The sequence below is a fragment of the Chiloscyllium plagiosum genome, unplaced genomic scaffold, assembly GCF_037043375.1.
Source record: "Chiloscyllium plagiosum isolate Xiang-an unplaced genomic scaffold, Cpla_swu_hap1 HiC_scaffold_9, whole genome shotgun sequence".
NCBI lineage: Eukaryota > Metazoa > Chordata > Chondrichthyes > Orectolobiformes > Hemiscylliidae > Chiloscyllium > Chiloscyllium plagiosum.
Genome location: NW_028270147.1, coordinates 9023244 through 9050188, shown reverse-complemented (window position 1 = coordinate 9050188; position 26945 = coordinate 9023244). Strand labels below are relative to the sequence as shown.

General features: G+C 45.6%; 1 protein-coding gene across 17 annotated transcripts in view; it reads left to right on the top strand.

The window, feature by feature from the left end:
* Window positions 1-25023, top strand: part of adgrl2a (adhesion G protein-coupled receptor L2a) — a 1095933-nt gene extending 1070910 nt beyond the window's left edge. For 9 of the 17 annotated variants that reach the window (XM_087990388.1, XM_087990387.1, XM_087990393.1 and 6 more), the window contains 4 exons: window positions 5053-5149; window positions 18175-18303; window positions 19418-19435; window positions 23134-25023. In XM_087990388.1, coding sequence (XP_087846514.1) covers window positions 5053-5149; window positions 18175-18303; window positions 19418-19435; window positions 23134-23930 — 1041 coding nt within the window. In that variant the 3' untranslated portion in view covers window positions 23931-25023. The remainder of the gene's footprint in view (window positions 1-5052; window positions 5150-18174; window positions 18304-19417; window positions 19436-23133) is intronic. The other 8 variants (XM_087990392.1, XM_087990395.1, XM_087990398.1 and 5 more) reach the window with 2 other exon arrangements.
* The last annotated feature ends 1922 nt before the right edge of the window (window positions 25024-26945 follow it).

The window sequence follows — 26945 nt, the reverse complement described above, 5'->3', positions numbered from 1 at the left end:
CATATGATTAGACTGTGACCCCTGGTTCTGGACTCCCCAGTCTTCGAGAACACCCTTCCCCATGTTTATCTTGTCTATTCCTGTTAGAATTTTACAGGTTCTGTGAGATCCCCCACCTCCCCCTACAGACCCTTCTAAACTCCAATGAACGTTGTCCTAACTAATCCAGTCTCTATTTGTACATCAATGCCTCCATTCCAGGAATCAGTCTGGTCAGCCTTCATTGCACATCCTCCATCGCCAGTACTTCCTTCCCCAGGTAAGGAGACCAAAACTGCACACAGTACTCCAGGTGTGGTCTTACTGAGAACCTGTATAATTGCAGCGAGACATCCCTGCTCCAGTATTGGAAACCTCTCGCTATGAAGACCAATAGACAAACAATTTGCCTTTGTCACTGCCTGCTGCACCTGTATGCTTAGTTGCAGTGACTGGTTTACAAGAACACTCAGGTGTCGTTGCACGTCCCCCTTTCCCAATCTATCACCATTCAGATCATAACGTGTCTTCCTGTTTTTTCGCTACAAAGTGGTTAACCTCACACTTAACCACAATATACCTCATCTAGTGTGCATTTGACCACACACCCACATTGTGCAAATTACACACTAAAGCATGAAAACTGAAAGAACTGCTGGAAATCAGAAACAAAAGCACTTCCACAAATGCTGCCAGACCTGCTGAGCTTCTCCAGCACAATTTCTATTATTGTTTCACACGACAGCATCTCTGCATCCTCCGTAAAGTCTTGCAGAGGACAATACTGTTCTCCCTTTGTAGAGATTGTATAGTCTATTGAAACGGAAGGTTACTACCGTCTTTCAAGTTCATTAATCTTTAGGACCTGTCTCCCACATTTAGAAAAGAAGATTGACCATGCGACAAAAACAAAACCATGCGGATGCTGAAACTAAAAACAGAAAGAGCTGGAGAGACTGAGCAGGGAGAGAGAAACAGAGTTAGCATTTCGAGTCGGGTATGACTATCTCAGAACAAAAGAAATAGAATTAATAGTTTTGGAGTGGTGACTTTTAATCGGGCATTCTGTTTTAGAAATCAACTTTCAAACCTCAGTGTGCTCGAGATTTTGGCTTGTGGGTTTCTGTTAGTATTAGACAGAAGAAAGCAGAACCCTGGGCTCTTGAGAACATCACAATCGGGTGAAAGAAACTTTACTGATAAAATATCAAGCGAAAATTGTGATCTTTGAGAGCAGTTTAGACGAGGTTTGCAGGACAGGCATCTGACCTGGGATCTTCTGCTGAGCACTGTTCACTCAAGTTGATGGAACAACAGTAAGTGCCCCCAAGGGACGTGGACAACATTCCATCCTTGAAACTGAGCTGATGGTCCATGACCTCATTTCCAATCTCAGGCGTTCCTTGTGCAGACGTTTGCTATGTCAGCACAGCGTGTAAGTTTAAAAATAGAATAATTAAGTCAACCATACTTTGGGATGTGCAGGTGATTAGATAAGGTGCTCTGACATTGTGCATTAAACTTGTCCTTCTTCACCTGGTGTCAAAAATGAGGGAATTGTTTCTTCATGTTTCACTGTCCAGTGCTCAAACAACATGGCTTCTTTGTAACATGCCCCACAGCTGAGGCAGTACTATCCAGAACTCCATCCGAGCAACAGACAAGGTTCAAACTTATCTGTGGTTATTCAGCTCCTTGGTGTTTGTGTGATCTGCCAGTGACAGCACTCCCAAATAATTCATTCCACGTGAAGTTCTTTGAGATGTGAATGAGAGATGCACAACCTAAATACTAGTCTATATCCTTCCCCCTTTGAACTGCTCAACGTAATCCCTTCATGAATTTGGCCTTCCCTACATTTATAATCTTCTCTTCCTTTTCAGGCATCCAACTCTGCCCTCATGACCATTTAGAATTTTCCATGTCCCTTCCCTCCTTTCGGATTTTCCTGAAAGCTTCCTTCTTTGGCCAAGTTTATAGTTGCTTGGCCTGTTATCTCATGGTATGGCCAAGTGTCAAATTCATTTTAGATAAAAATGCTATGATAAACTGGCTTAAGGATATTTTTACCGTGTAAAAATACATGAAAAATAAACACAAATAGTTTTTCTTTTAATTGGCAACTGCCCACAAAATGCATCATGGATTTCACACAGTTTACAAAAGGCCCAAGTATACTTACCAAAGAGGAAAAGAAAAGACAATTTCTGTCCAACATCAGAAGTCAAGTCCACCCATTGTCACCTGCATCCCAACATTGTCTATTGTATAGAATCCCTACAGCAGTGAAGCAGGCTATTCATCCCATTGAGCCTTTGACAACCCTCCAAAGACCTTCCCACCCAATCCCTATAAACCCTGCATTTCCCATGGTTAACCTACACATTGCTGGCCACTGAGATAGCATGGCCAATCCGCCCTAACCTGCACATCTTTGGATTGTGGGAGGAAACTGGAGCACCCGGAGGCAACCCATGCAGATACAGGGAGAATGTGCAAACTCCACACAGAGAGTCACCCGAGGCTGGAATCGAACCTGGGTCCCTGGCGCTGTGAGGCAGCAGTGCTAACCACTGAGGCCCAATGCTGCCCTAATCTTGTTTCTCAAAAACTCTGGCAAGGCCTGCCTTGCATGTGCAGCTCCAATGTATTTCCACTGGTAGCAAAAGACCCAAACATCTGCCTCTATTTTAAGAATATGAATCATTTTTATTTGCTGTTCCTGAGCCAATCACCTTGTGCTTCGGATGTTTTCAAGGCTAAGGTTGTAGAAATCACAACATGAGTTATTCTCTGCCGATATTTTTTTTCCAGAGGTTGATTTTCAAATTGAAGGCACCATTTCAGGAAAAAAAAAATCTAATTATTTCCTACGTGGAACATAGAACATTACAGCACAGTACAGACCCTTCGGCCCTCAATGTTGCGCCACCCTGTGAAACCAATCTGAAACCCATCTAACCTACACTATTCCATTCTCGTCCATATGCCTATCCAATGACCATTTCAATTCCCATAAAGTTGGTGAATCCACAACTGTTGCAGGCAGTGCAACTACTCTCTGAGTAAAGAAACTACCTCTGACATCTGTCCTATATCTATCATCCCTCAATTTAAAGCTATGCCCCCTTGTGCTGTCCATCACGATCCTAGGAAAAAAGCTCTCCCTGTCCACCCTATCTAACCGTATGATTATCTTCTATGTCTCAATTAAGTCACCTATCAACCTTCTTCTCTCTAACAAAAACAGCCTCAAGTCCCTCAGTGTGATTGTTAATCATTGGCTGTGTATCAGTTTTTAAAATAATTTAAAATGCTTGTATTTCCTTCTCTTAAGTATTCAGTCCAAAATGGTTTCAAAGCTTAATGGAATAGCCAGCAATCAGGAAAAATGAACATTGTCATATTTTAGCCAAGACTACAGATGATGGCGATCGAAAAAAACAGGAAGTCCCAGAGAAACTCGGCAAGTCTGGCAGCTTCTTTCGAGAGAGAAACGGAGTCAATGTTTCCAAAATTCTGTAAATGAATTGTTTGAAAAAAGTCCAGTATGACTCTGAGCAGTTAGACCAGACGTAAAACAAAATCAGAAATTGCTGGAAAATCTCAGCAGGTCTGTGGAGAGAAGTCAGAGTTAACATTCAAGGTCCAGTGACCCTTCTTCAGAACTATCTCCCCAGACTGTGACCCCATCGTGGCACAAAAGGCTATTGTGTCCAAAACTGTCACCAATCTCATTTCATCTGGGGATCTCACCCCCTCCATCTCCTCCCACTGTCTCCACACTCGTCCCCCAACCCTATATTGCCTGCATCTACCACCTTCCCCAAAAACAAGCACTTCTGAAGAAGAATCTCTGGACCCACAATGTTAATTCTGATTTCTCTCTACAGATGCTGCCTGACTTGTTGAGTTTTTCCAACTATTTCTGATTTTGCGTCTGATTTCCAACATCCACAGTTCTTTGTTTTTTTTTCGTCTATTAGACCGGAAGCATTAACTAACAACGCTTGCAGTTCCTCAATCCTACACTTCTACGCTTCTATCTCTTTCCCAACAAAAATGTAGCTCCAAGGGCAGGTCACTCTGATTTGTCTCCATAGATGCTGCCAGACCTGCTGAGCTTTTCTGGCAATTTCTGATTTTACTTCGAAACATTAACTGTTTCAGTCTCTGCAGATATTGCCAGACCCACTGAGCTTTTCTGGCAATTTCTGTTTTGATTTTGAAACATTAACTGTTTCAGTCTCTGCAGATATTGCCAGACCAGCTGGATTTTGTCCTGCGCTCGCTGGCTTGTGTTTCAGATTTTAAGCTGAATCACTATATTTTCAAAAACCCATCACCTATTGCTGAGTGAACATGAGACATGGGTGGATTGGTGTAGGGTTGGGGGACAACGAGCATGGAGGCAGTAGTGGAGGAGATCCCCAGATGAAATGAGATTAGCGACTGTTTTGGACACAGTAGCCTGGTGTGCCACCATTGGGTCATGATCTGGGGGAGATAGTTCTGAAGAAGCGTCACTGGACCCTGCACAAGGGGAGATAGGCCCCACATAAGAGAACTGAGCAACAGCCAACGTTTTGTTTTTGGACACAAAGCTGGTTGTGCACACGGACAGGGAGGAGGGACATTCCCAATCAGGAATCAGCATAAAAGGCAGAATGCTTTTAGCTTAGGGCCTCCTGAAGAGAGGAGGCTGGCTTCCCGCAACAAGACTCACTTGCTGACCACTCACCAAGCAATGAGTGAAAGGGCATTGTCAAGAAGAGAAGTGAGCACTCCCATCCCTCTTCGAAGTCAGCGCTAGTATGTTTGGGTGGGTGTTCATCCAAGAGTATTAACTCCGTGTGAAGTGGCTCCCTTGCTATCCCAGCAGGCTTTGAGAACAATGGGGTAGCATCCCTCCAAAGTCAGTGCAAAGTCAGTGCAATGCCCCCACGATCCGAGACATGTCAAAGTTCAGTCGTCCATTTTGTAATCGCTCTCATGTAGACTGGCCTTTTTTTTCTCTCTCTCTTTTTCCGGCGTGTTTTTTTTTGCTCACCAGCCTATTTGGCCTATTCACAGAGTCGTATTAGAAGGATGTGGAATGACACTGTGCGAAAACAATCAGAATCTTCCTTTATCTCAGGTGAAATCAACAGCACTTCAACACTTAACCAAGGTTAGTTCCTGGGGTAGGGGGGAAAAGAAACATATTGACAAAAACAAAAAGAAAAAAAGAAATGTCTTTCGGGTGGGGGATGGTGTACGTGCGTGTCCTGGTGTGGCTTTTCTGTGATGTCACTCTGTAAGAGGCAAACCCACAGATCTAGTGCAGCCGAAAAGAAAGATTCACGTCCGACCTTTTCTTGAACAATTCCAGTAACTCTTTTGCTCTCCCAATGCCACCGACTTCCCCCCCCCCCCCCGGCCCTTCCCTCCTCACTTCAATCCAGAGCCATGATACATACGTTGTTTTAGCTAGACTGAATCAAAATTGATCATTTTTGGCTCTTCAGAGAACTCAGTGAGTTTATCCAGTTACCAACAGAGCCTCCCCCCACCCCCTGTAGATCAGGAAAATCCGAGGCTCCTGCGTTGAATTGGCTGGACAAAATGGGTCGAATGGCTCCCTTCTATGCTGTATCGTATCTGGGGAAACGGCAGTGAGAGATGGTGAGGGAGGAAGGAGGAGTGAGTGAGTAGATGAATTCCAAGAAGTGACGTCTTTACCCAAAGACTGGTGGGAGTGCGGAGCTGGCCCCTACAGGGGTTGGGGAGGGGGAGTGGGGGATTGAAGCAAGGAGCATGGATGGGAGAGGCTGGGCTAGGAAATAAAGGAGGGAATAGAGAATAATTATTGATTAAGAAGAGGAAAGACAGGAGGACACTGAAGTGGAACAGAAACACTGGTGTAGGGCCAGTGGGCTGAATGGCCTGTTTCTGTACCATATATCCTATGAGTTCCCAGTTTTGCACACCAGTTTCAGCAGTCAGAGTGGATCATACACAGAAAACGGATTATGACTGAAATTCAATTATTTTTAAATTCCTCCATGGGATGAAGGCACTGACTAGATCAGCATTTATTGCTCATGCCTCATTGCCCAGAGGGCAGTTAAGAGACAACCACATTGTTGTGGATTTTGAGTTACATGTAGGCCAGACTGGGCCAGATTGGCAGATTCCTTCCCTAAAGTTCATTATTGAACCAGATGGGTTTTTCCAACAATGGATTCACGGCCCTCATTAGATTCTTAATTTGAGATTTAACTGAGGTCAACGTATACCATCTGCTGTGGCAGGATTCTAACCTGGGTCCCCAGAACATTACCTGGGCCTTTGGATTCACAGAGTCAAAAAAGTGTGGTGCTGGAAACGCACAGCAGGTCAGGCAACATCCGAGGACCAGGAGAGTCGATGTTTCTGACATAAACCCCTCATCAGGAAAGGCATATGCCTGAAACGTCGACTCTCCTGCTCCTCGGATGCTGCCTGACCAGCACCACCCTTTTCGACTCTGACTCTCCAGCACCTGCAGTTCTCACTTTCTCCTATCTCTGGATTAACAGTCTGGCGATAATACCACTAGGTCATTGCCTCCCCATCATTGCAAGGAGGAATATGCATCCCACGGTAAGGAGTGAAAGCACAGAGGGAACACTTTATTCTATGAGCTTTGGAATTAGATCTTGGGGTTTTTGTGCACATATGATTGAGGGTGGAAAGAGCAGTCAATAAAGCATACAGTGTCCCCAGCTTTGTTAATAGTGTCATTGAGTACAAGAGCAAGGGGGTGCTGCTGAACTTGTGAGACCTCACCTGAAGGATTGTATACGGTTCTGGGTGACTCATTACAGGAAAGATGCAAATGTATTGGAGAGAGTGCAGAAGCGATTTACCAGAATGATTCCAGCTATGAGGAACTTGCAATAAGACAGTGGATTAAAGACGTTGAGACTGCTGTCCCTGGAGAGAATAGGCTGAGAGAAGGTTTGACTCCCAAGATTTTCAAAATCATGAATGAACTGGACTGGACAGAGCAGATAGGGAGCAACTGTTCCCATTTGTAACAGATAAACAAATGAGAGGGTGCAGAATGAGAAGTGATGTGCAGCAGGAGCAAGAGTGATATGAGGAAAATGTTTACACGCAGTGAGTAGTTAGAGTGTGGAGTGTAATGCCTGGAAATGTGGTGGAGGCAGGCTCAGCTGAGGCATTCGAGAGAGAATTGGATTTCTTTTGCGATAGTAATGGTGTGTAGGGATATGGCAGGAGATAACAGAGCGTGTGCAGCCATTTTGGGCTGAATGGTCTCTTTCTGCACTGGGACATTCTGGAGGGTAATGCTTGTTCCTCTGGCCTTTTCTCCCCCACCCACCATCACACCACCCCCTCCATCCCTCCCTTGTCCACACCCACCCATGCACAGCGAGGATTGCCTGGCTGTCGTGAAGGCTGTGATTAGAAATCTGTGTCCATGAAACAAAAAGCCCAGGGATTCCTCCTTAGTAGATAACCGGGTAGACCCTCTGGACCATCTCTGCCTTTGGAAAGCAAACAGAATGTTATGTTGGTCGTGGACAGAATCAAAAAGTACTGAGTTTATAGATTAGATTAGATTAGATTAGATTAGATTCCCTACAGTCCACACCGACCCTCCACAGAGCAACCCACCCAGACCCATTCCCCTACATTTACCCGTGGCTAATGCACCTAACACTATGGGCAATCTAGCATGGCCAGTTCACCTAACCTGCACATCTTTGGACTGTGGGAGGAAACCCACACAGACACAGGGAGAATGTGCAAACTTCACACAGATAGTTGCCTAAGGCAGGAATTGAACCCGAGTGCTTGGCGCTGTGAGGCAGCAGTGCTAACCACTGAGCCACCCATTATCTTTCAGTTTTACTGAGCATTGTAAGACAGCTGTGTACGGTCTTCATCTCTTTATTTATTGAAGAACGTAAGTGCAGTGGAAACGATTCAGAGACTACGAGAATAGTACCGAGAATGGGTGAGGAAGGGTAGGACAAGCTAGGCTTGTAACTGCTGGAGTTTGGAAGATTAAGAGGTAACTTGGTTGAAACATATAAGATCTCGAAGGGTCTTGAAGAAGAAGTTGTGGAGTCGATGTTTCCTCTCCCTCTCGAACTGGAGGAATTAATTATAAAATCAAGGAAGTTATGTTAAAGTTGAACAACATACAGGTTCAGCTTTAACTGCAGCATTGTGGCCAAAGTAGGAATTTGGTGAAGGCTTTGGAGAGAGGATGCAGAGAGAAGATTTAGAAGAATGTTTCCAGGAATGGGGGATTATCTGGAGAAGCTAGGACTCTTCTCCTTTGAGCAGCGAAAGTTGATGGAGGTGCTCAAAATCCCGAGGGTTCTAGTCAGAATGGACAGAGAGGAACTGCTGATATGGACAGAGTCATCGATTGAAGGTAATGAAGGAAAGGAGCACAAGGTGATGTGAGAACACGGTTGTTATGCAGCGAGAGGTTAGGTTATGGATTACACTGACTGCCAGTGTGATGTAGAAGGGATTCAAGCAGCTGAAAGGAAGGCCCTTTTCTGGGCCTCAAGAAAGAGCCAGAGGAATGAGGCCATTCAAATAGTTCTTGTGGAGAGCCAGTATGGACGTGAAGGGTTGAATTGCCTCATTCCATGTTGCAGGCACTCTCTGTGTAATCCCCTTGCCCCACAGTTAGCAAATGTCATATGTGCCTTTGGGCAGCTGAGTCCCCGATCTCAAAAATTCTTCCCCTGAACCCCTCCATCTTCCCACCTTTACAAGTTCCCCCTGAAAAGCAAGCCATCAGTTTAAGCTTCTAACCAATCTTCTAATTTCTCCTCCTTTACTATCGTGTCATTTACTTCTTCTCCTGTCAAAGTGCCCTCAGACCACTGAAAATTGTTGACAGTGCAGAATCAATGCCAGCCAAACAGTTATACAGCACAGAAACAGACCCTTTGGTCCAACTAGTCCATGCTGACCATAATCCCAAACTAAACTAGTCCCACCTGCTTGCACTTGGTCCATGTCCCTCTAAACATTTCTTATTCATGTACTAATGTCTTCCAAATATTGTAACTATACCCACATCCACCACTTCCTCTGGAAGTTCATTCCACACACAAATTACTCTCTGCGTTAAAAAGTTGCCTCTCACATACTTTCTCCTCTCACCTGAAACATGTATGAAACTCCCCACTCCACCACCCTGGGGAAAAGACACCTGCTGTTCGCCTTATCTATGTCCCTCACGATTTTATAAACCTCCAGAATATCATCCCTAAACCTCCTACGCTCCAGTGAAAAAAGTCATAGCTTATCCAGCCCCTCCTTATAACTCAAACTTTCCATGCTTGGCATCATCCTGGTAAATCTTTTCGGAACCCCCTCTAGCTCGATAATACCCTTCCTGTCACAGGGTGACCAGAACTGGACACAGTACCCCAGGAGAGGCCTCACAACATCCTGTTTACTGCTTTCATGTTCGTCACCCCCTCTTTCACCCCTGCCTTGAAATCTTGATGTTCACTCCACATTCCCCCTTCCTTCAACTTTCGCCTCGTTGTTGGTATTTATTGGAAATCTCTGGGTGAAAGGACTGAGCTGCAAGCCCTTGTTGCAAAATGCATTAAATGAGTTAGCACTGAATAATCTTTATTCAAATAACAAAATATTTCATTAATGCCCTCATCAATCCTGTTGCAATGGCTAGGTTTTAGATAGTGATAATACTCCCATTGATGGCTAATTGATTAAAAGTAGAGTCCACATTGAACACAGCTGTGACTGGAGATAAATATAAGATGATCCTCACATGTTGATATGTCTTGACAATAATTTGAGTAGAGAAGACGTTTTCACATAATCGAAAAGCTCTTTACTGACTGAATTATCAGGCTTTGAAGCCACTTGAAGTGAAATATTTAGCAGGTGATTCATTATCTCAGTCCTAAATTAAAATGTGATCTTTTAAATGTTTAATTATCTTATTGCAGCTGTTTAGAAACAGGCAAGGTAACAGTAAAGTGCATAACTCAGAGATCTGTTAAAACAGCTGCATTTTTTCTTTAATGCACATAAGAGGGAAATATTCCTGTTTATGCGTTTTTTAAAAATTCTTTGTGAACAATTCGACTTGATGTACAGGACTTTTGGTCCACAAGTAGTGCTTGAGAGCCTTACTAGGCCACTTTAGGGAATAACCCGGGTGTTTTTTGTTCATTATTCTTTCATGGGATGTGTGCATCACTTGCGGGGACAGTAATTATTGCCCGTCCCTAATTGCTTGTTGAACTGAGTGGCTTCCAAGAGCCATTTCAGACGGCAATTTAGAGGTCAACCACATAGCTTTGAGTCTGAAGTCACAGTTAGGTAATAATGGCAGGATTTAGCAGCGATGTCTTGCTGCACTGGTATGGGGACTTTGTAAGACCAGTATTGTGTTGGTGTTTTGGTCTCCTTTTCTGAGGAAGGATGTTCTGACTATGGAAGGTTTCTCAGACTGATTCCTGGGATGGCAGAGCTGACGTACAAAGAGAAACTGGATTGGTTTGGATTATATTCGCTGGTGTTTAGAAGAATGAGGGGGTTCTCATCAAAACCTATAAAATTCTAACAGGGCTAGATACAAGAAGGATGCTCCCAATGACCGGGGAGTCCAAAACCAGGGGTCAGTCTAAGAATAGGTGGTGGGTCACTTAGAATCATACAGCATGGAGACAGAAATCTTCGTCCAACCAGTCCATCTTCCCAAACTAAACTGGTTTCACCTGCCTGCATTTGACCCATATCCCTCAAAACAACCTAAGATTGACATGGGGAGAAATTTCTTCATTTGGAGAGTTATGAGTCTGTGGAATTCTCTGCCATAGAAAGTGTTTGAGGCTAAACCATTGAATATTTTGGAATTAGTGTTTTCTATTCATTCACAGGATGTAGGTGTCCTTGGCAAAGCCAGTATTTATTGCCCATCCCTAATTGCCCAGAGGGCAGTTAAGCGTCAAACACATTGCTATGGGTCTAGAGTCATGTGTAGGCCAGACTGGGTAAGGATGGAAGATTTCCTTCCCTAAAGGGCATTAATGAATCCAGTTGGATTTTTCCCAACAATTAGTAATGGTTTCATAGTTATCATTAGGCCCTTAATTCTAGAATCTGTATTGAATTCAGATTCTACCATCTGCCAGGGTGGGACCCAAATCCACAGAACATTGGGGGCGGCACGGTGGCACAGTGGTGGGGGTGGCACGGTGGCACAGTGGTTAGCACTGCTGCCTCACAGCGCCAGAGACCCGGGTTCAATTCCCGACTCAGGCGACTGACTGTATGGAGTTTGCACGTTCTCCCCGTGTCTGCGTGGATTTCCTCCGGGTGCTCCGGTTTCCTCCCACAGTCCAAAGATGTGCAGGTCAGGTGAATTGGTCATGCTAAATTGTCCGTAGTGTTAGGTAATAAGGGGTAAATGTAGGGGTATGGGTGGGTTGCGCTTCGGCGGGTCGGTGTGGACTTGTTGGGCCGAAGGGCCTGTTTCCACACTGTAAGTAATCTAATCTAATCTAATCTAAAAAAAATTAGCTGGGACTCCAGATTAATAGATCTAGCAAAATACCACTAGGCCATTGTCTGATCACTACTCCTTCAGGCTAAAGGGATCAAAGTGTATGGGGCGAAAGCCAGAACAGGGGACTGAGTAGAGTGATAAGGTGCAATCATATTGAATGGTGGAGCAGGCTTAAATAGCCCTTACCTGCTCCTATTTTCCATATATCTGTATTTAGATGCTGGATGATGACTTCCCTAACATAACCTTTCCATTAACTGTACTCTACAGTAGCGTTTTCCAAGCTTAACATTCCAGCATCTGCAGACCTCACTTTCTCTGAATTACAGTCTCTGAGTCATGCAGGAGTTCCTCTGGTCAATCACTGACCCAATGTGGAATGTTAGCTAAGGCTGAATTAAACTCGTCACTAGGGAGGTGAATAGCCCACTCTGACTGCTGTTTTGCCAGGGCACATGTTCCAGGGATGAGAGACTTCAGATACGGGGACTCTGATTCATGTAACTGTTGCCATGGTGAATGTACCAGTTAGTTGACAACTGACAATTAAGTGCCAAGCAATTGTTGAAAGAAGTGTCGAGAAACTGAAATTGTTCCCTTGGAGAAGCAAAGGGGATTTGACAGAAATATTCCTGAAAGGTCTTGATGGAGTAGACAGAGAACAACGAACTGTTTGATTTGTCAGAGGGTGGAGTTGCAGAGGACACCAGTATTGAAGTGACCCAAGGCCCCAAGTGAGGGAAATATATTGTTATTCAGTGAGTGGTTAGGATCTGGAATATAGTGCTTGAGAATGTGGTGGAGGCAGGTTCAACCATGACTTCCAGAAGGGAATTGGAGAAATGTGCAAAGAGAAAATATAATGGAGATGAGGAGGAATGTCTTCTCTCAGATGTGGTGAATCAGTGGAATTCTTTACTGCAGAAGGCTGTTGAGGTTGGGTCATTAGGTGTACTCAAGGTGTGGAGATGCAAACAGGTGGCAAAGTCAAAAGTCACATGACACCAGGTCTAACAGAGAGGGGCTGCTGCCTCACAGCGCTATGGATCCAGATTCAATTCCAGCCTCGGGCGACTGTCTGTGTGGATTTTGCACATTCTCCCCATGTCTGCGTGGGTTTCCACTGGGTGCTCTGGTTTCCTCTCACTGTCCAAAGATGTGCAGGTCAGGTGGATTGGCCATGGGAAATCGCCCATAATGTCCAGGGATATGCAGGTTAGGTGTGTTAGCCATGGGAAATGTGGGTTTGCAGGGTTGGATTGGAGACTGAGGCTGGGTTTGGGTGCAATGCTCTTTGGAGGGTCAGTGCAGGCTTAACGGGCCAAATGGCTTTTTTCTGCACTGTAGGAATTCTGTGACTTAACCCAGTTGTGAGGTGACACGCTACCCAGTGAAAATGATCTGATCTGTGTCACTATTACCCCACAGCATGGCTTTGATGTTCCCAATTTCGGTGTATCAAGCGATCACGGTGACCAAAATGGCTGAATCCTTCTTGATGAAGATTGTTGATAAGGCCAATCATTGCGTGTGGGACTGTTCATATTCCAGGGTGTATACTAACCAGGGAAAGTCAGTTTGCAATAGACAGCAGTAGAGACCCCCTCTGCCCCCACCACTCCATTGTGTTCACTGATTTTTCAGTGAAGACTTCATGGGAAGGGGGTTTGCTTCATGCTCCATTTCAAAGGTAAATTTGAGCAGAAGATGGAAAGTTGTTTGCCCTTATGGAAGAGTCTGGAACCAGAGGCTATAATTTCATAATAATGGGACAGAGATGAGGAGGAATTAATTCTCTCAGCAGTCAGTGAAACTGTGGAATTATTTACTCCAGAGGACTGTTGAGGCAGGGGCATTCAGTATGTCCAGAGCTGAGAGAAACAGATGTTTAATCAGTTAAGGGAATCAAAGGTTATGGGGAAAAGGCAGGAAAGTGGAGATGAGGATTAGCAGATTAGCCATGATCTCATTGAATGGTGAACAGATTCAATGGGCTGAATGGCCTACTTCTGTTATTGGGTTTATGGTCCTAATAAGTAATGAAATTCTTACATGCAACAATGGATTCCAAGTACAACAAATAAATCATTTACATTTTGGGATTACATTCAGCCGAACACACAACAAGCTGCTGGATTGTCATACAAACCTCTAAGCACAGTGTCCAACACTAGTTCTGAGTCTGAGATTGGCCAGTATTTGCTGAATAACTCTGAGTGTTTCGAGAATTATGCTGACACCAAATTTAAGATTGTCCTTTGAGTTTGAATTGTGGTGCACTTGCATACCCTGGGAGCTAGATAAATTACTTCATCAGTTAATAACCTTTCCAGATGGAAAAAAAACAGTCAAAGAGTGGGGTGCTGGAAAAGCACAACATGTCAGGCAGCATCTGAGGAGCAGGAGAATTGACATTTATGGCATCAGCTCTTCATCAGGACTGGAACATTTATGCCCAAAATGTTGACTCTCCTGCTCCTGAGATACTGCCTGATTTGCTGTGCTTTTCCAGCACCACACTCTTGGATTCTAATCTCCACCATCCGCAATTCTCACTTTCTCTGAGAAAAAAAGACATGTACACACAAACTCTACACAATAATTTAACTGAACAAAATAAGAGGCAGCTATTTGGTTCATTCCTCATGGCAGTTCCTTGACTGAAGGCGGACAACCTGCCTGATCTTAATTGAAACAAAGCTTGGCAGCTAACTGTCAGTTGTCATCAAACCGGTACATTCACTGGTGAACTGTCTCCACCAATGCACTGGTTAACTGGTCAGCACACACTTCTCAAGCATTGTCAGGAAAGACCCATCTGGTTCACTCATGTCCTCTAGAGAAGGAAATCTGCCTTCCTTACCTGGTCTGGCCTCCATGTGCCTCCAGACCTGCTTTTGACTCTTAGCTGCCCTCTGGGCAAAGAGGGATGGGCAGTTCACACCGTAAATGAATTTTGAGAGAAAGCTTTTTGATAATTGATGTAAAGCGAGACCAGTTTTGGCAAATCTTAGCAGGATTTATACACTTAATGGTAAGGTCCTAGGGAGTGTTGCTGAACAAAGAGACCTTGGAGTGCAGATTCATAGCTCCTTGAAAGTGGAGTCGCAGGTAGGTAGGATAGTGAAGAAGGCATTTGGTATGCTTTCCTTTATTGGTCAGAGTATTGAGTACAGGAGTTGGGAGGTCATGTTGTGGCTGTATAGGACATTGGTTAGGCCACTGTTGGAATATTGCGTGCAATTCTGATCTCCTTCCTATCGGAAAGATGTAGAATTTGAAAGGGTTCAGAAAAGATTTACAAGGATGTTGCCAGGCTTGGAGGATTTAAGATATAGGGAGAGGTTGAATAGGTTAGGGCTGTTTTCCCTGGAGCATCGGAGGCTGAGGGGTGACCTTATAGAGGTTTATAAAATCATGAGGGACATGGATAGGATAAATAGACAAAGTCTTTTCCCTAGGGTTGTGGTGTCCAGAACCAGAGCGCATAGGTTTAGGATGCGAGGGGAAAGATATAAAAGAGACCTAAGGGGTGGTATGCGTATGGAATGAGCTGCCATAGGAAATGGTGGAGGCTGGTACAATTGCAACATTTAAAAGGCATCTGGATGGGCATATGAATAGGAAGGGTTTAGAAGGATATGGGCCGGGTGCTGGCAGGTGGGACTAGATAGGGTTGTGATATCTGGTCGGCGTGGACGGGTTGGACCGAAGGGTGTGTTTCCATGCTCGATGACTCTAAAACATAAGTAGATGTCAAGTTAACAATTGGGTTTCCCCAGCATGATAAACTTTGGAAATTTAATACCTTGTTGCTGTTGATTTTTAGTTAAAATGAGCACCAGATGGAATTAAGTAGAACGAGAGCTAACGGAAACGACAAATCTTTTAACACACCGCGTATCAGCATAGTGCAGCCAACAATTTTGAAATTGGGCAGCAGTTGGGGTGAGGGGCAGGTGATGAGATTGTGGGGTTAGCAGATAGATAGTGTTAGCCAATCTCTAGTTTTGGGGCAGGGACCCGTTTGTTGGTTGAATCCACCCTTGCTGCTTGCAGTCACAGTCCGGGCACAGAGAGGCACGGTGGGGGCACAGTGGTTAGCACTGCTGCCTCACAGCGCCAGAGACCCGGGTTCAATTCCCGCCTCGGGTGACTGACTGTGTGGAGTTTGCACATTCTCCCTGTGTCTGAGTGGGTTTCCTCCGGGTGCTCCGGTTTCCTCCCACAGTCCAAAAATGTGCAGGTTAGGTGAATTGGCCATGCTAAATTGCCCGTAGTGTTAGGTGAAGGGGTAAATGTAGGGGAATGGGTCTGGGTGGGTTGCGCTTCGGTGGGTCAGTGTGGACTTGTTGGGCCGAAGGGCCTGTTTCCACACTGTAAGTAATCTAATCTAATCAAGTTTGTCTTTACATGTTCCTAAAGTCTGCACACCCCGTACACAGCCAAGGTGGGATGGGGTGGTACCAGTGTTGTACTGGGGTGGACAAAGTTAAAATTCACACGACGCCAGGTTATAGTCTTCCAGGTTTATTTGAAATCACAAGCTTTCGGAGTGCTGCTCCTTCGTCGAGGGAAGTGTGCAGGTGATCCAAAGCTTGTGATTTCAAATAAACCTGCTGAACTATAGCCTGGTGTCATGTGACTTCTGAATCTGGGGAAGTGAATGACTGGAGGTGGACTGGGCCCAATGACAGAAGGTCAGAGATCAGGAGTTGGGGGCGTGCCCATTTCCAATTCCTTTCCCATTTCGTTTTATTCCCTCACTCTTGGTGAGGAGAGGTTCCTGGCTGTAGCCTGTTAAACATTTGGGGATGTTATGTGCACAAGATAAATGCAGGCTGCTGCTGCAGTAGTTGTTGTTGTTGTTAACCCGCTGAGAGCAGGCAAGGAATCGAACTTGTAATGCTCTTACCCTACTTGGGTCAGCTACTCACTGGATAAACTCACTGAGCTGTTGAGAGAGAGAGAGAGAGACTGAGTAAATGGAGGGGGTTGGGGATATGGTGGACAATAGCAGGGTCGCCTAAAATATTCCCTGACACCACAACAGGACACATGGATGATGGGCACCAAAGATTATTGGTGAATGTGGAGACAGTCATTCTGAAAACTAATGCAAAACAAGGCAAAACAAAACGCTGTTAATTTTTTAAAAAGATATCATAATGTTTATTTTCAATCCCTTTTTGCCACCATTTCCATATTCTATAAATGAATACTTTGCTTTACTAAGCAATTTTAATTTTAGATTCCCAACCACCAAATATCAGGATGTCAAACACCCCCCCCGAATTGAAATGGCTCCACAGAGGCTGGTATCCCATCACCGAGTCACCCTTTATTTACACATGAATAGTCCTTGACTTCAGTCCTGCCTCAGTCAGAGTCTGCTGCCAGAGTGTCAGTATCTCTAACACTCACCCCTTCTATCTGTCAGCCAGGGCTCCCTGATTGGACCAGGTTATCAGCCCCAGTCAAGGAACTCATATTCTATGAGGTCCACCTGGCTGACCTTGTTATAATCATTATGTGAAGATCTCAGGCCTTTCCACTTTGGGAACCTTGTGGTGACTCAAGGCAACATAAAGTCCTATTTTCCCAGCATGATGATGTTCCCTAAAGTGTATGAAATTGACAATACCACACCAGGCTGTCAGCCACCTTGATGTTCAAAATAAAAGAAAGGGATGATAATTATTGCCCATTTTGTGGGGCCATTTTTTAAAATGGTTTTCACCTGAGCAATGGTACAATGAGTCACAATTTTACATCAGAAACGGGCAGGCCTCCTCAGATGGGTTTTTAAAAGATGCATCATTTCCATTGTTAAGGGTTGTGTGTGTGTGTATGTGTGTGAGAGAGAGAGAGAGAGAGTGAGAGATAGATTGTTTTTGTGTCTGTATGTGTGTGTGTGTGTGAGAGAGTGATAGATTGTTTTTGTGTGTGTGTGTGAGAGAGAGAGAGTGAGAGATAGATTGTTTTTGTGTGTGTGTGTGAGAGAGAGAGAGTGAGAGATAGATTGTTTTTGTGTGTGTGTGTGAGAGAGAGAGAGTGAGAGATAGATTGTTTTTGTGTGTGTATGTGTGTGTGAGAGAGAGTGATAGATTGTTTTTGTGTGTGTGTGAGAGAGTGAGAGATAGATTGTTTTTGTGTGTGTGTGTGAGAGATAGATTGTTTTTGTGTGTGTATGTGTGTGTGAGAGAGAGTGATAGATTGTTTTTGTGTGTGTGTGAGAGAGTGAGAGATAGATTGTTTTTGTGTGTGTGTGTGAGAGATAGATTGTTTTTGTGTGTGTATGTGTGTGTGAGAGAGAGTGATAGATTGTTTTTGTGTGTGTGTGAGAGAGTGAGAGATAGATTGTTTTTGTGTGTGTGTGTGAGAGATAGATTGTTTTTGTGTGTGTGTGAGAGAGTGAGAGATAGATTGTTTTTGTGTGTGTGTGTGAGAGATAGATTGTTTTTGTGTGTGTGTGAGAGAGAAAGTGAGAGATAGATTGCTTTTGTATATGTGTGTGTGTGAGAGAGAGAGAGAGACAAAGTGAGAGATAGATTGTTTTTTGTGTGTATGTGTGTGTTGAACAGAAACAAAAACAAACTGATGTATTTCTCTTTGTCTTGTTGCTTCAGGGATGACGGGCAATTACCTACTAACAAATCCTCTTCTGCGACCCCATGGCACTAACAACCCTTATAACACCTTGCTTGCGGAAACTGTTGTCTTTAATTCCCCATCAGCTGACGTGTTTAGCTCACCAGGTGTGCTTCCTTATCTCTTGTGAAACCATTGTTACCATGGCTGTGGCAGGTGTGACTATCGGATGGCTGTTGTTAGAGTGGGCCTGTAGTCAGAATTACCCTGGCAAGGACAAAGGACTTTTCAGCAGGGCCCATCCTTATCAGATCTTTGGCACTTTGTGGACTGCAGGGTATTCGATGCAAGCAACCCACCTCTCTCCCGTCATTCCTACCAATGCACCACCACTCGCCCTCCTGACCTGCACACTTGATTCACTCACCCACCCCACTGCATCACCCATTCCTGCTCATTGCCACCCCAGATCTCCTCATCTCCTAAACTCTCATCCACTCAGCAACACCCTCTACATGCCCACCCTCACTGCCTCCCTTCTGAGAGAGATAATTCGCTGAAGACCTTGGGAAAGAACTAGTCAACCCCTCCACCTGCCACCAATGCATCATTCTGTCACCAGTTCATTCTGAATGAGCTAGATTCAGGGGCTACGGCACCGTGTCTCACTGAAAGAGGGGAGAGTAGAGTATTTTGCAGTGAATGTGAGAGAGTTCTTTACTGTTACCAAAGACCCCACTTCCCATGGGAATACAGGCCGCGGGGGAGTTGTGTGAGGGTGTATTGGGAGACGGTGTCGGGTGCAGCTCCCACCTCCCCTGGTAGGCCGAGATCGGAGAGTGGGTAAACCATCTGCATCGGGGGAGACCAGAGGGCGGGGAAGGGGGTGATCGAGAGCGTATAGGACCTACTGGGGGTATTGTCCAAGTGTCAAAGCAAATGGTGGTTCAAGGCACCACCTTAAAGGAAGAGCAAGGTGTCAGACCTTGACGATGTTCTTACAAGTGACCAATGGAGCAATCCTCTCTTCACTCAATCACCTCTGCGTGAGCTTGTGAACCAAACTAGCCACTTGACCCTTCACTGCCCTGAGGGCTCACCTCAGGAAAGCTAAGGGATTGCTACCTGATCTCAAACAAAGGAGTTATAGCGCGAGGAGCACTTGCAAAGAGAGGAAGGATCAAAAGCTTGCATGTTGTTAAAGGTGGTATGTTGAATCTAACCCGAGCTTGCTTTTTTTTCATATCTTGTCTTTTGCTCTTTCCTTATGCTTCCCTCTAGTGACCTACAGAGACACAAGTATGGGAGTCAAACTTAACTTTGCCTATCAAATGTAAAAAAAACTTCCAGCATGCTTGTTTAATTTTACTTTACTCTTTCTTTATTTGAAATGAGATGAAAAAATAACTGGAGGCTGAGGAATAGACTCAGTGGCAAACGATTCTCTGTGATTCTCTGGCTGTTAATTGGGTGAACTGGTGCTGATAGGACAGGTATGATGAACGTAAACAGCAACTGCAATACTGTCAGAGCAAATTTAGTTTTTGCAGGGTCCCACATTCGTTGTTGTGGTTAAAAAGTAGCATTCAGATTTTCGGGCCTGTCCTGAACAGTGAGGTTGTGAGGGCCATCGAGACCCCTAGCAGAGATTTCTCAGGAGAGGATAAAACAGAGTGGGCTGCAAATAAAGACGGCAGTACTTGGAAATGAATGGGCTGGTCCTCCAAGTTTGTCTCAAACACAGCTTTTACTGCTTTTCCTACTTCTGGGAATTGTCTTCCTTTCCTGCTTTGCTCTTTGGGGTTTGGGGAAGGGATATTCGGCGAAGTCTCCTGCTCTCAGTGTCGAGCAGGTCCACAGGGCATGGTACTTTTGATGAGAGGAGGTATCAGGCTTTTTGAGCCCCTCTCCCCAGCACTCACTCATTGTCCATGCTCGAGTCGACAGCTGGCCCTGTCTCCGAGGTACACAAAGGGGCAGGCAATGTCAGCAACAGTCAGGATGTTCACTGGAGAGGAAAGGGGTTTTGGGAGGGGGGAGCAGATGGGAAAGGAGAGGGGGTGAAGTGAGGAGGAAGGAGTGATCTCTTCAACAAAATCTACGAAGGTCAATCAAACCAGCGGCGTGAATTCCCCTGGGAACCGGGCACTTGTCGAATCCAGAGTCACTAAAACTGCCTACTGCACATCTCTCCCCGGGAGGTCAACTCACACCCTCACCTCCTAGCTCCTTCTGCAATCAGCCAGTGTCAGCACCAGGGCCCTGGAGTCTAGTGCAGCTGTTCCAGCCAAAGCTGTTCTCCTTCAAAGTCTCTACGTAACCTTTCCGCGATCACTCTCAGCCAGTCACACTCCACACTCACACTTAGCATCATTCCAGACAGTGAAGGAAAATACAAATCACACTTTCCAAGGCATGCCGTGCTCATAAATGTGCTCATCGTCTTCCCCACCCTTCCGCACATGTCCGCATTTGCATTTGTGTTCAAATCACATGCTGGCTGTTTACATGTCTGTGCTGGGCCTGGAGGATTTCTTAAGCTGGAAAATAGTATAATGCTCCCTCATTATTGTTTCCAACATCCTGCAAATGGATGAGGCTGCTCCTATGCACACATACTCTGACACACACAACACTGACTCAAATATGCTCTCACACTCACTCGATCACACACGGATATGCATGCAGACAGGCACACACTGATTTGCACAAACACATTCAAACACACTCTCACACATTCACACATGCACACACAGATTCAAACACACTCTCACACCCACTCAATCACACTTAGTCACTCACTCACATGCACACTCACATATACTCACTCAAACACACATTCTCACTCACACACTCAAAAACATGCTCTCACTCACTCATATCCTCACACACATACAAGCTCTCACACACACTGACACACACACTCACACACACACACACACAACACCGACTCTCTCCCTCATTCACACACATATAAACACACGCAAGCCTACACACCTGCTTATAGCTATTGTGAGCAAGCACAGATATTGCTGGAGAAGCTCAGCAGGTCCGGCAGCGTCTGTGGAGACAGAAGAAGACAGTTACCATTTCGAGTCTGGTATGAATCATCTTCAGGGCCAGTTCTGAAGAATGTCAGTGCTGAGGCAAGGCCAGACCCCAGACCTGCTGAGTTGCTGCCTCATTCTCTGTGCTTGTTTTGGATTTCCAGCTTCTGCAAGACTTTGCCTTTATTCCTGAGGATAACAAGCATCTCCCTTCCCCTCCCGACACACAGTTACTCTTCCATTTTCTGCAGCCTGCCCCGGGGAACACGTCAGTTGTGATGAAGCATTGAAACATTCACTCTGTTTCTCTTCCCACAAACACTCCAGATCAGCTGAGTTTCTCCAGTGCTTTCGGTGTTTGGTTTGGAAAATATCTTCAGTTGTCCACTGGGGGTAGGCTCTTGAAGGACATTGTCTTACAAAAGCCAAGCCCCAGCCCCATGAGCAGTGCCACCTCTTTCCTGACCCCCGTCAGCCTCGTCACTGTGATTGAAGACCTCCTACTCTCTCAAGTGTGGGTGCAGGGGGAGGGGATCATGGACAGAAGGGGGATAATGATGGGTGGGAACTGCCTGTCCCTCACAAGAAAACTGAGCATCAGGAATGAGAAGCTGAAACCAGAAAAAGAAGACCCCAAACAAAACTGGGAAGGTGGCTCAGCGGTTAGCACTGCTGCCTCACAGCACCAAGGACCTGAGTTCGATTCCAGCCTCGGGTGACTGTCTGTGGAGTTTGCACGTTCTCCCCCGTGTCTGTGTGGATTTCCTCCGGGTGCTCCGGTTTCCTCCCACAATCCAAAGATATGTAGGTTAGGTGAATTAGCCATGCTAAATTGCCCAGAGTGTTCAGGGATGTGTAGGTTAGGTGTACATTAGTCTGGGGTAAATGTAGAGTAATAGGGAATGGATCTGGGTGGGTTACTCTTCAGTGGGTCAGTGGTCCAGTTGGGCCGAATGGCCTGTTTCCACACTGTAGAGATTCAGTAAGTCCTGGGGAATCTTGGGCAGGTCTGGCAGCATCTGTGGGGTGAGAGTCAACGTTTCAGGAACAGGGCCCTGAAGAAGGGTCACAGACCCAAATCGTTATCTCTGCTTTCTCTCTCCAGACCTGCTGAGTTTCTCCGGCCATTTCTGATTTTGTTTCAGATTTCCAGCATTTGATTCTAAACGGGAAGGCCTGCAATTGCATTTGGCTGGTTTCTTTTCTCTCTCGCTCTCTCTGTCTCTGTCTCTCTCTCTCTCTTTCGAGATGTTTGTGTGATCTTTCTTCATGCTGCAATGATCACTTCACTTTCTTTTGTGTCAGCTACCCTTACACTCACTAGCTTGAGCAGACAGACTTGATGTGAAATGCCCCATGTGAGCCAATCCAGCTGATGTCTGTCGTGTTTTTCAGATGGTGCTTGTCATTCTAGAAGGTTGACTGTTTGGTTTATGTTCTGCTGACTTTGTGCTTTGTCTGTTTCTCCACCCCCCCCACCCCACCCCACCCCCACTTCCCTCGCTTTGCAACACGGTGTTCCACGCTGAAAAGGCTCCGTAACGTTAGTCTTGCTTGCTGTTGCTGTGTTGATATTGTTTAGTTCTGTTTATTTGCACTTGTTTCATGAAGGTTGTGTGTTTATCTCGTTCCTCCTCTCCTGACCCAGGTCAGCTGTAATGTATTTCAGGACAAAACAAATCCATTTTGCTGTGCCCCACACACTATAAGTATTACAGGCAAAGAGATGGTGTTGTATTTCTCTTCCTCAGTGAGATTAGATTTTTTTGGGGGTGAACAGGGTGGGGTTAATTCTCAGCTCCATTTATCCTTAAATGCTCAAAATTGCTGCTTTGTCCTGAACTGCATTCAAAAAAAATTTGGTTATTCTTTCCTTCGGGTTTGAAAGGTTGGTCGGAAGGGACTGACAAGGACACTAACTCTGTCATGCATTTTTTTCTCTTGTTGCAGGTCATTCACTGAACAACGGGAGGGACAACAGCGCGATGGATACTCTACCACTTAACGGGAACTTCAACAACAGCTACTCGATTCGGAACGGGGATTTCTCCAATGACAGCGTGCAGGCGTTGGACTGCGGCTTGAGCCTGGGCGACACGGCCTTCGAGAAGATGATCATCTCCGAGCTGGTGCACAACAACCTCCGAGGCAGCCACAAGGCGCCGAACCTCGAGCGCAGCCTGCCCGCCAAGATGGCCGCCGCCGACCGAGGCCTGCCTGCCAAGATGGCCACCGTCGCCAACAACAACAGCAGCAGCAGCGAGGACGACGCCATCGTGGCCGACGCTTCGACCCTGGCGCGCGGAGACCGGCCCGGCCAGGCTCGGCAGCCCGAACTGGAGGCTCCGCTGATCCCTCAGCGGACCCACTCTCTCCTCTACCACCAGCAGAAGCGGGCCGAGCCTGAAGCCGAGGCCCAGGCGGCTGAGCTTTCCGCCAAGGCCCAGGACTCGGTGCAGTCGCCCAACAGAGACTCCCTGTACACGAGCATGCCGAACCTGAGGGACTCCCCATATCCACAGAGCAGCCCTGAACCAGAGGAAGATCTGTCGCCCTCCAAGAGGAGTGAGAATGAGGACCTTTACTACAAAAGTATGCCCAATCTCGGTGCTGGGAACCAACTTCAGACATATTATCAAATCAGCAAGGGCAACAGTGATGGATATATTATCCCCATTAACAAGGAAGAAGCGATCCCAGAAGGGGATGTGAGGGAAGGACAGATGCAACTGATAACTAGCCTTTGAAACACAATCGCTAAAAACAAAAACTCAACTCTAAAACAAACACACTGAGATAAGGACGTCTAATAGGTGCCACCCCTCGTATGTACCCAAACGGACAGTCCAGCCACCTGTGGTGCTTTTTACATTGTACAGGAACAAAATTTTAAAAAAACAGCTGGCTCCTGCAACTCTGACGTGACACAGGGAACGGACTGTGGCAACACAGAAACTGTCTTGTTCTGTTGCAAACTGAACCTGAAAAGTCACCTGGGGTCTTCTGTGTCTTTGTGCTGATGCCTTGGGAGAACTTCTGGCTATTCCAGTGCAGCTGTTTTTGAACACAGTTGTGTGTGTGTGTGAGTGTGTGTGCGTGTGTATATATAAATATAAATATATATATAGAGTTGCACCTTGCATTCCTCAAGCCCTCCACTTCCTACCCAATCCAGTGGGTCAGGGAGCCAGCCAATGATGGGAAGACCTTGCAATAGTTGTGTGTAGTCCCTTAATTGTTCCCCCCTTCACAAGAGAGGCTTTGTCGAACGCAGAGATGAACTGTGCTTCATTGGCCGCTTTCCTTAAAGGGCCGGTCGTCTCCTCCCTGATTGGTGAATGGAGACACCCCTCCCGTCCAGCCAATAGCAGCCCAGCCACAGGCCTTACACATCACGTTCATTACTCAGCTGTACAGCTTCTCTGTTCTCACTGAGAAAAGGCTAAAGAAAATATATATTTTGTTGTATTGCTATTGTAAAATAAATCAAATACATTGTCAGACCTGAGAATTTTAAACAGTTGGATGAAAAATATTGTGAGAGACTCCCGGACTGCACTGGATGATGAAATGTGTTTCTCTTCTTTCGTTTGCAACTTGTCCACTGTGCAGAGCCAGCCAGAAGCGTTCCCCCTTTTCCTCTTTTGAGCTCCACCCTTCTTGGTTTTAAGGGAAAGCCTCTCTTCCTGTTTCCCTGAATTTGCCACCTCTAACGGTTTCTTCTTTGGCCCAGATGAGTTAAGCCCCTTTCGATCTTCGCCGAGTCATTCAAACCAGTTGTGCCAAGTCTGATGAGCATCATTAAATCAATCTCCATTTCTTTTGACTGTAATATACTTGATGGGGTGAGGGGGGTGGGGGGGTGGGGGGGAGTTGGTAGATGCAGAGTTTTTTTTTTCTGGGAGGGGTTGGGGGGGCAATGAATTGGCACTTTTTTTTGAGAAAGTCTTGTCAAGTCAATCTGGTCCAGCCAATCAGAAAAGCAGGCTGAATCCCTGGGTGATGAGCGTGGCCAGAGTTCATGTCATGGCCCCCAAGAATTTATTTATTTCTCATTGCCTGCAATTCAGGGTTTGTACGGTCCCGATAGAAATTTGCTCCAGGATATGATTTCTTTTTGTGTATTTCCTATTAATAACGAGATCCCCCACCCGCCTAATACCTGATGTAAAGTTTAACACTTCTTTGACAGTAAATAAATGTGAGAATTTTGCAAATAATTGAATCGATAAAGGCTTTTTTTCTCTTTGCCTGCTGTTATGTTGATATGATTGGATATCAAGGAAGGAAAAAACAGTGAATGATGTACAAGATGTGGCGGCACAGTGGTACTATTGCCGGGCTAGACCATTCCCAAGCTGATGTCTTGGGGCAGGAGTTCCAATCCCACCCATACGAAAGGGTGAAATTTGAATTCACTTGATCAACTCTGGAATGGAAACAATGGATTAAAAAAATCTCTCAGAAGGGAGATTTATTGTTCAGGTCTAGCCTAAGTTCTATGTGGAGATGTTAGGGTGGACAAAGTCAGAAGTCACACAACACCAGGTTATAGTCCAACAGGTTTGTTTGAAATTGCACGCTTTCGAACCTGACCGCACCGAAAGCTTGTAATTTCAAATAAACCTGTTGGACTATAACCTGGTGTCATGTGACATCCGCATTCAGGATTCACAGCAATAGGCTTGACTATTAACTGCCCTCTGAAGTGGCTCGCAGAGCCAATCGCTCCAAAACAAATGTGGGATGGCCATCAAAGGCTGCTCCTGGCAGCAAGGCCCAATTCCCATGCAAGCTTAAAAAAGTACTGCTCAGATTTGTCTACTTCATAAAGGGGGTTAGAACATAGAACAGTACAGCACAGAACAGGCCCTTCAGCCCACGATATTGTGACGACCATTGATCCTCATGTATGCACCCTCAAATTTCTGTGACCATATGCATGTCCAGCAGTCTCTTAAATGTCCCCAGTAACCTTGCTTCCACAACTGCTGCTGGCAACGCATTCCATGCTCTCACAACTCTCTGTGTAAAGAACCTGCCTCTGACATCCCCTCTATACTTTCCTCTAACCAGCTTAAAACTATGACCCCTCGTGTTAGCCATTTCTGCCCTGGGAAATAGTCTCTGGCTATTGACTCTATCTATGCCTCTCATTATCTTGTATACCTCAATTAGATCCCCTCTCCTCCTCCTTTTCTCCAAAGAAAAAAGTCCAAGCTCAGTCAACCTCTCTTCATAAGATAGGCCCTCCATTCCAGGCAGCATCCTGGCAATCCTCCTCTGAACCCTCTCCAAAGCATCCACATCTTTCCTATAATAGGGCGACCAGAACTGGACGCAGTATTCCAAGTGAGGTCTAACCAAAGTTTTATAGAGCTGCAACAAGATCTCACGGCTCTTAAACTCAATCCCCCTGTTAATGAAAGCCAAAACACCATATGCTTTCTTAACAACCCTGTCCACTTGGGTGGCCATTTTAAGGGATCTATGTACCTGCACACCAAGATCCCTCTGTTCCTCCACACTGCCAAGAATCCTATCCTTAATCCTGTACCCCAGTTTTCAAATTTGACCTTCCAAAATGCATCACCTCACATTTATCCAGGTTGAACTCCATCTGCCACCTCTCAGCCCATCTCTGCATCCTGTCAATGTCCCACTGCAGCCTACAACAGCCCTCTATATTGTCAACTGGTTCTTCCCCCTGGGTGATGTGGACCAGTATGTAGCAGACTGCTTGTGAATCAAAAGGCCACGGT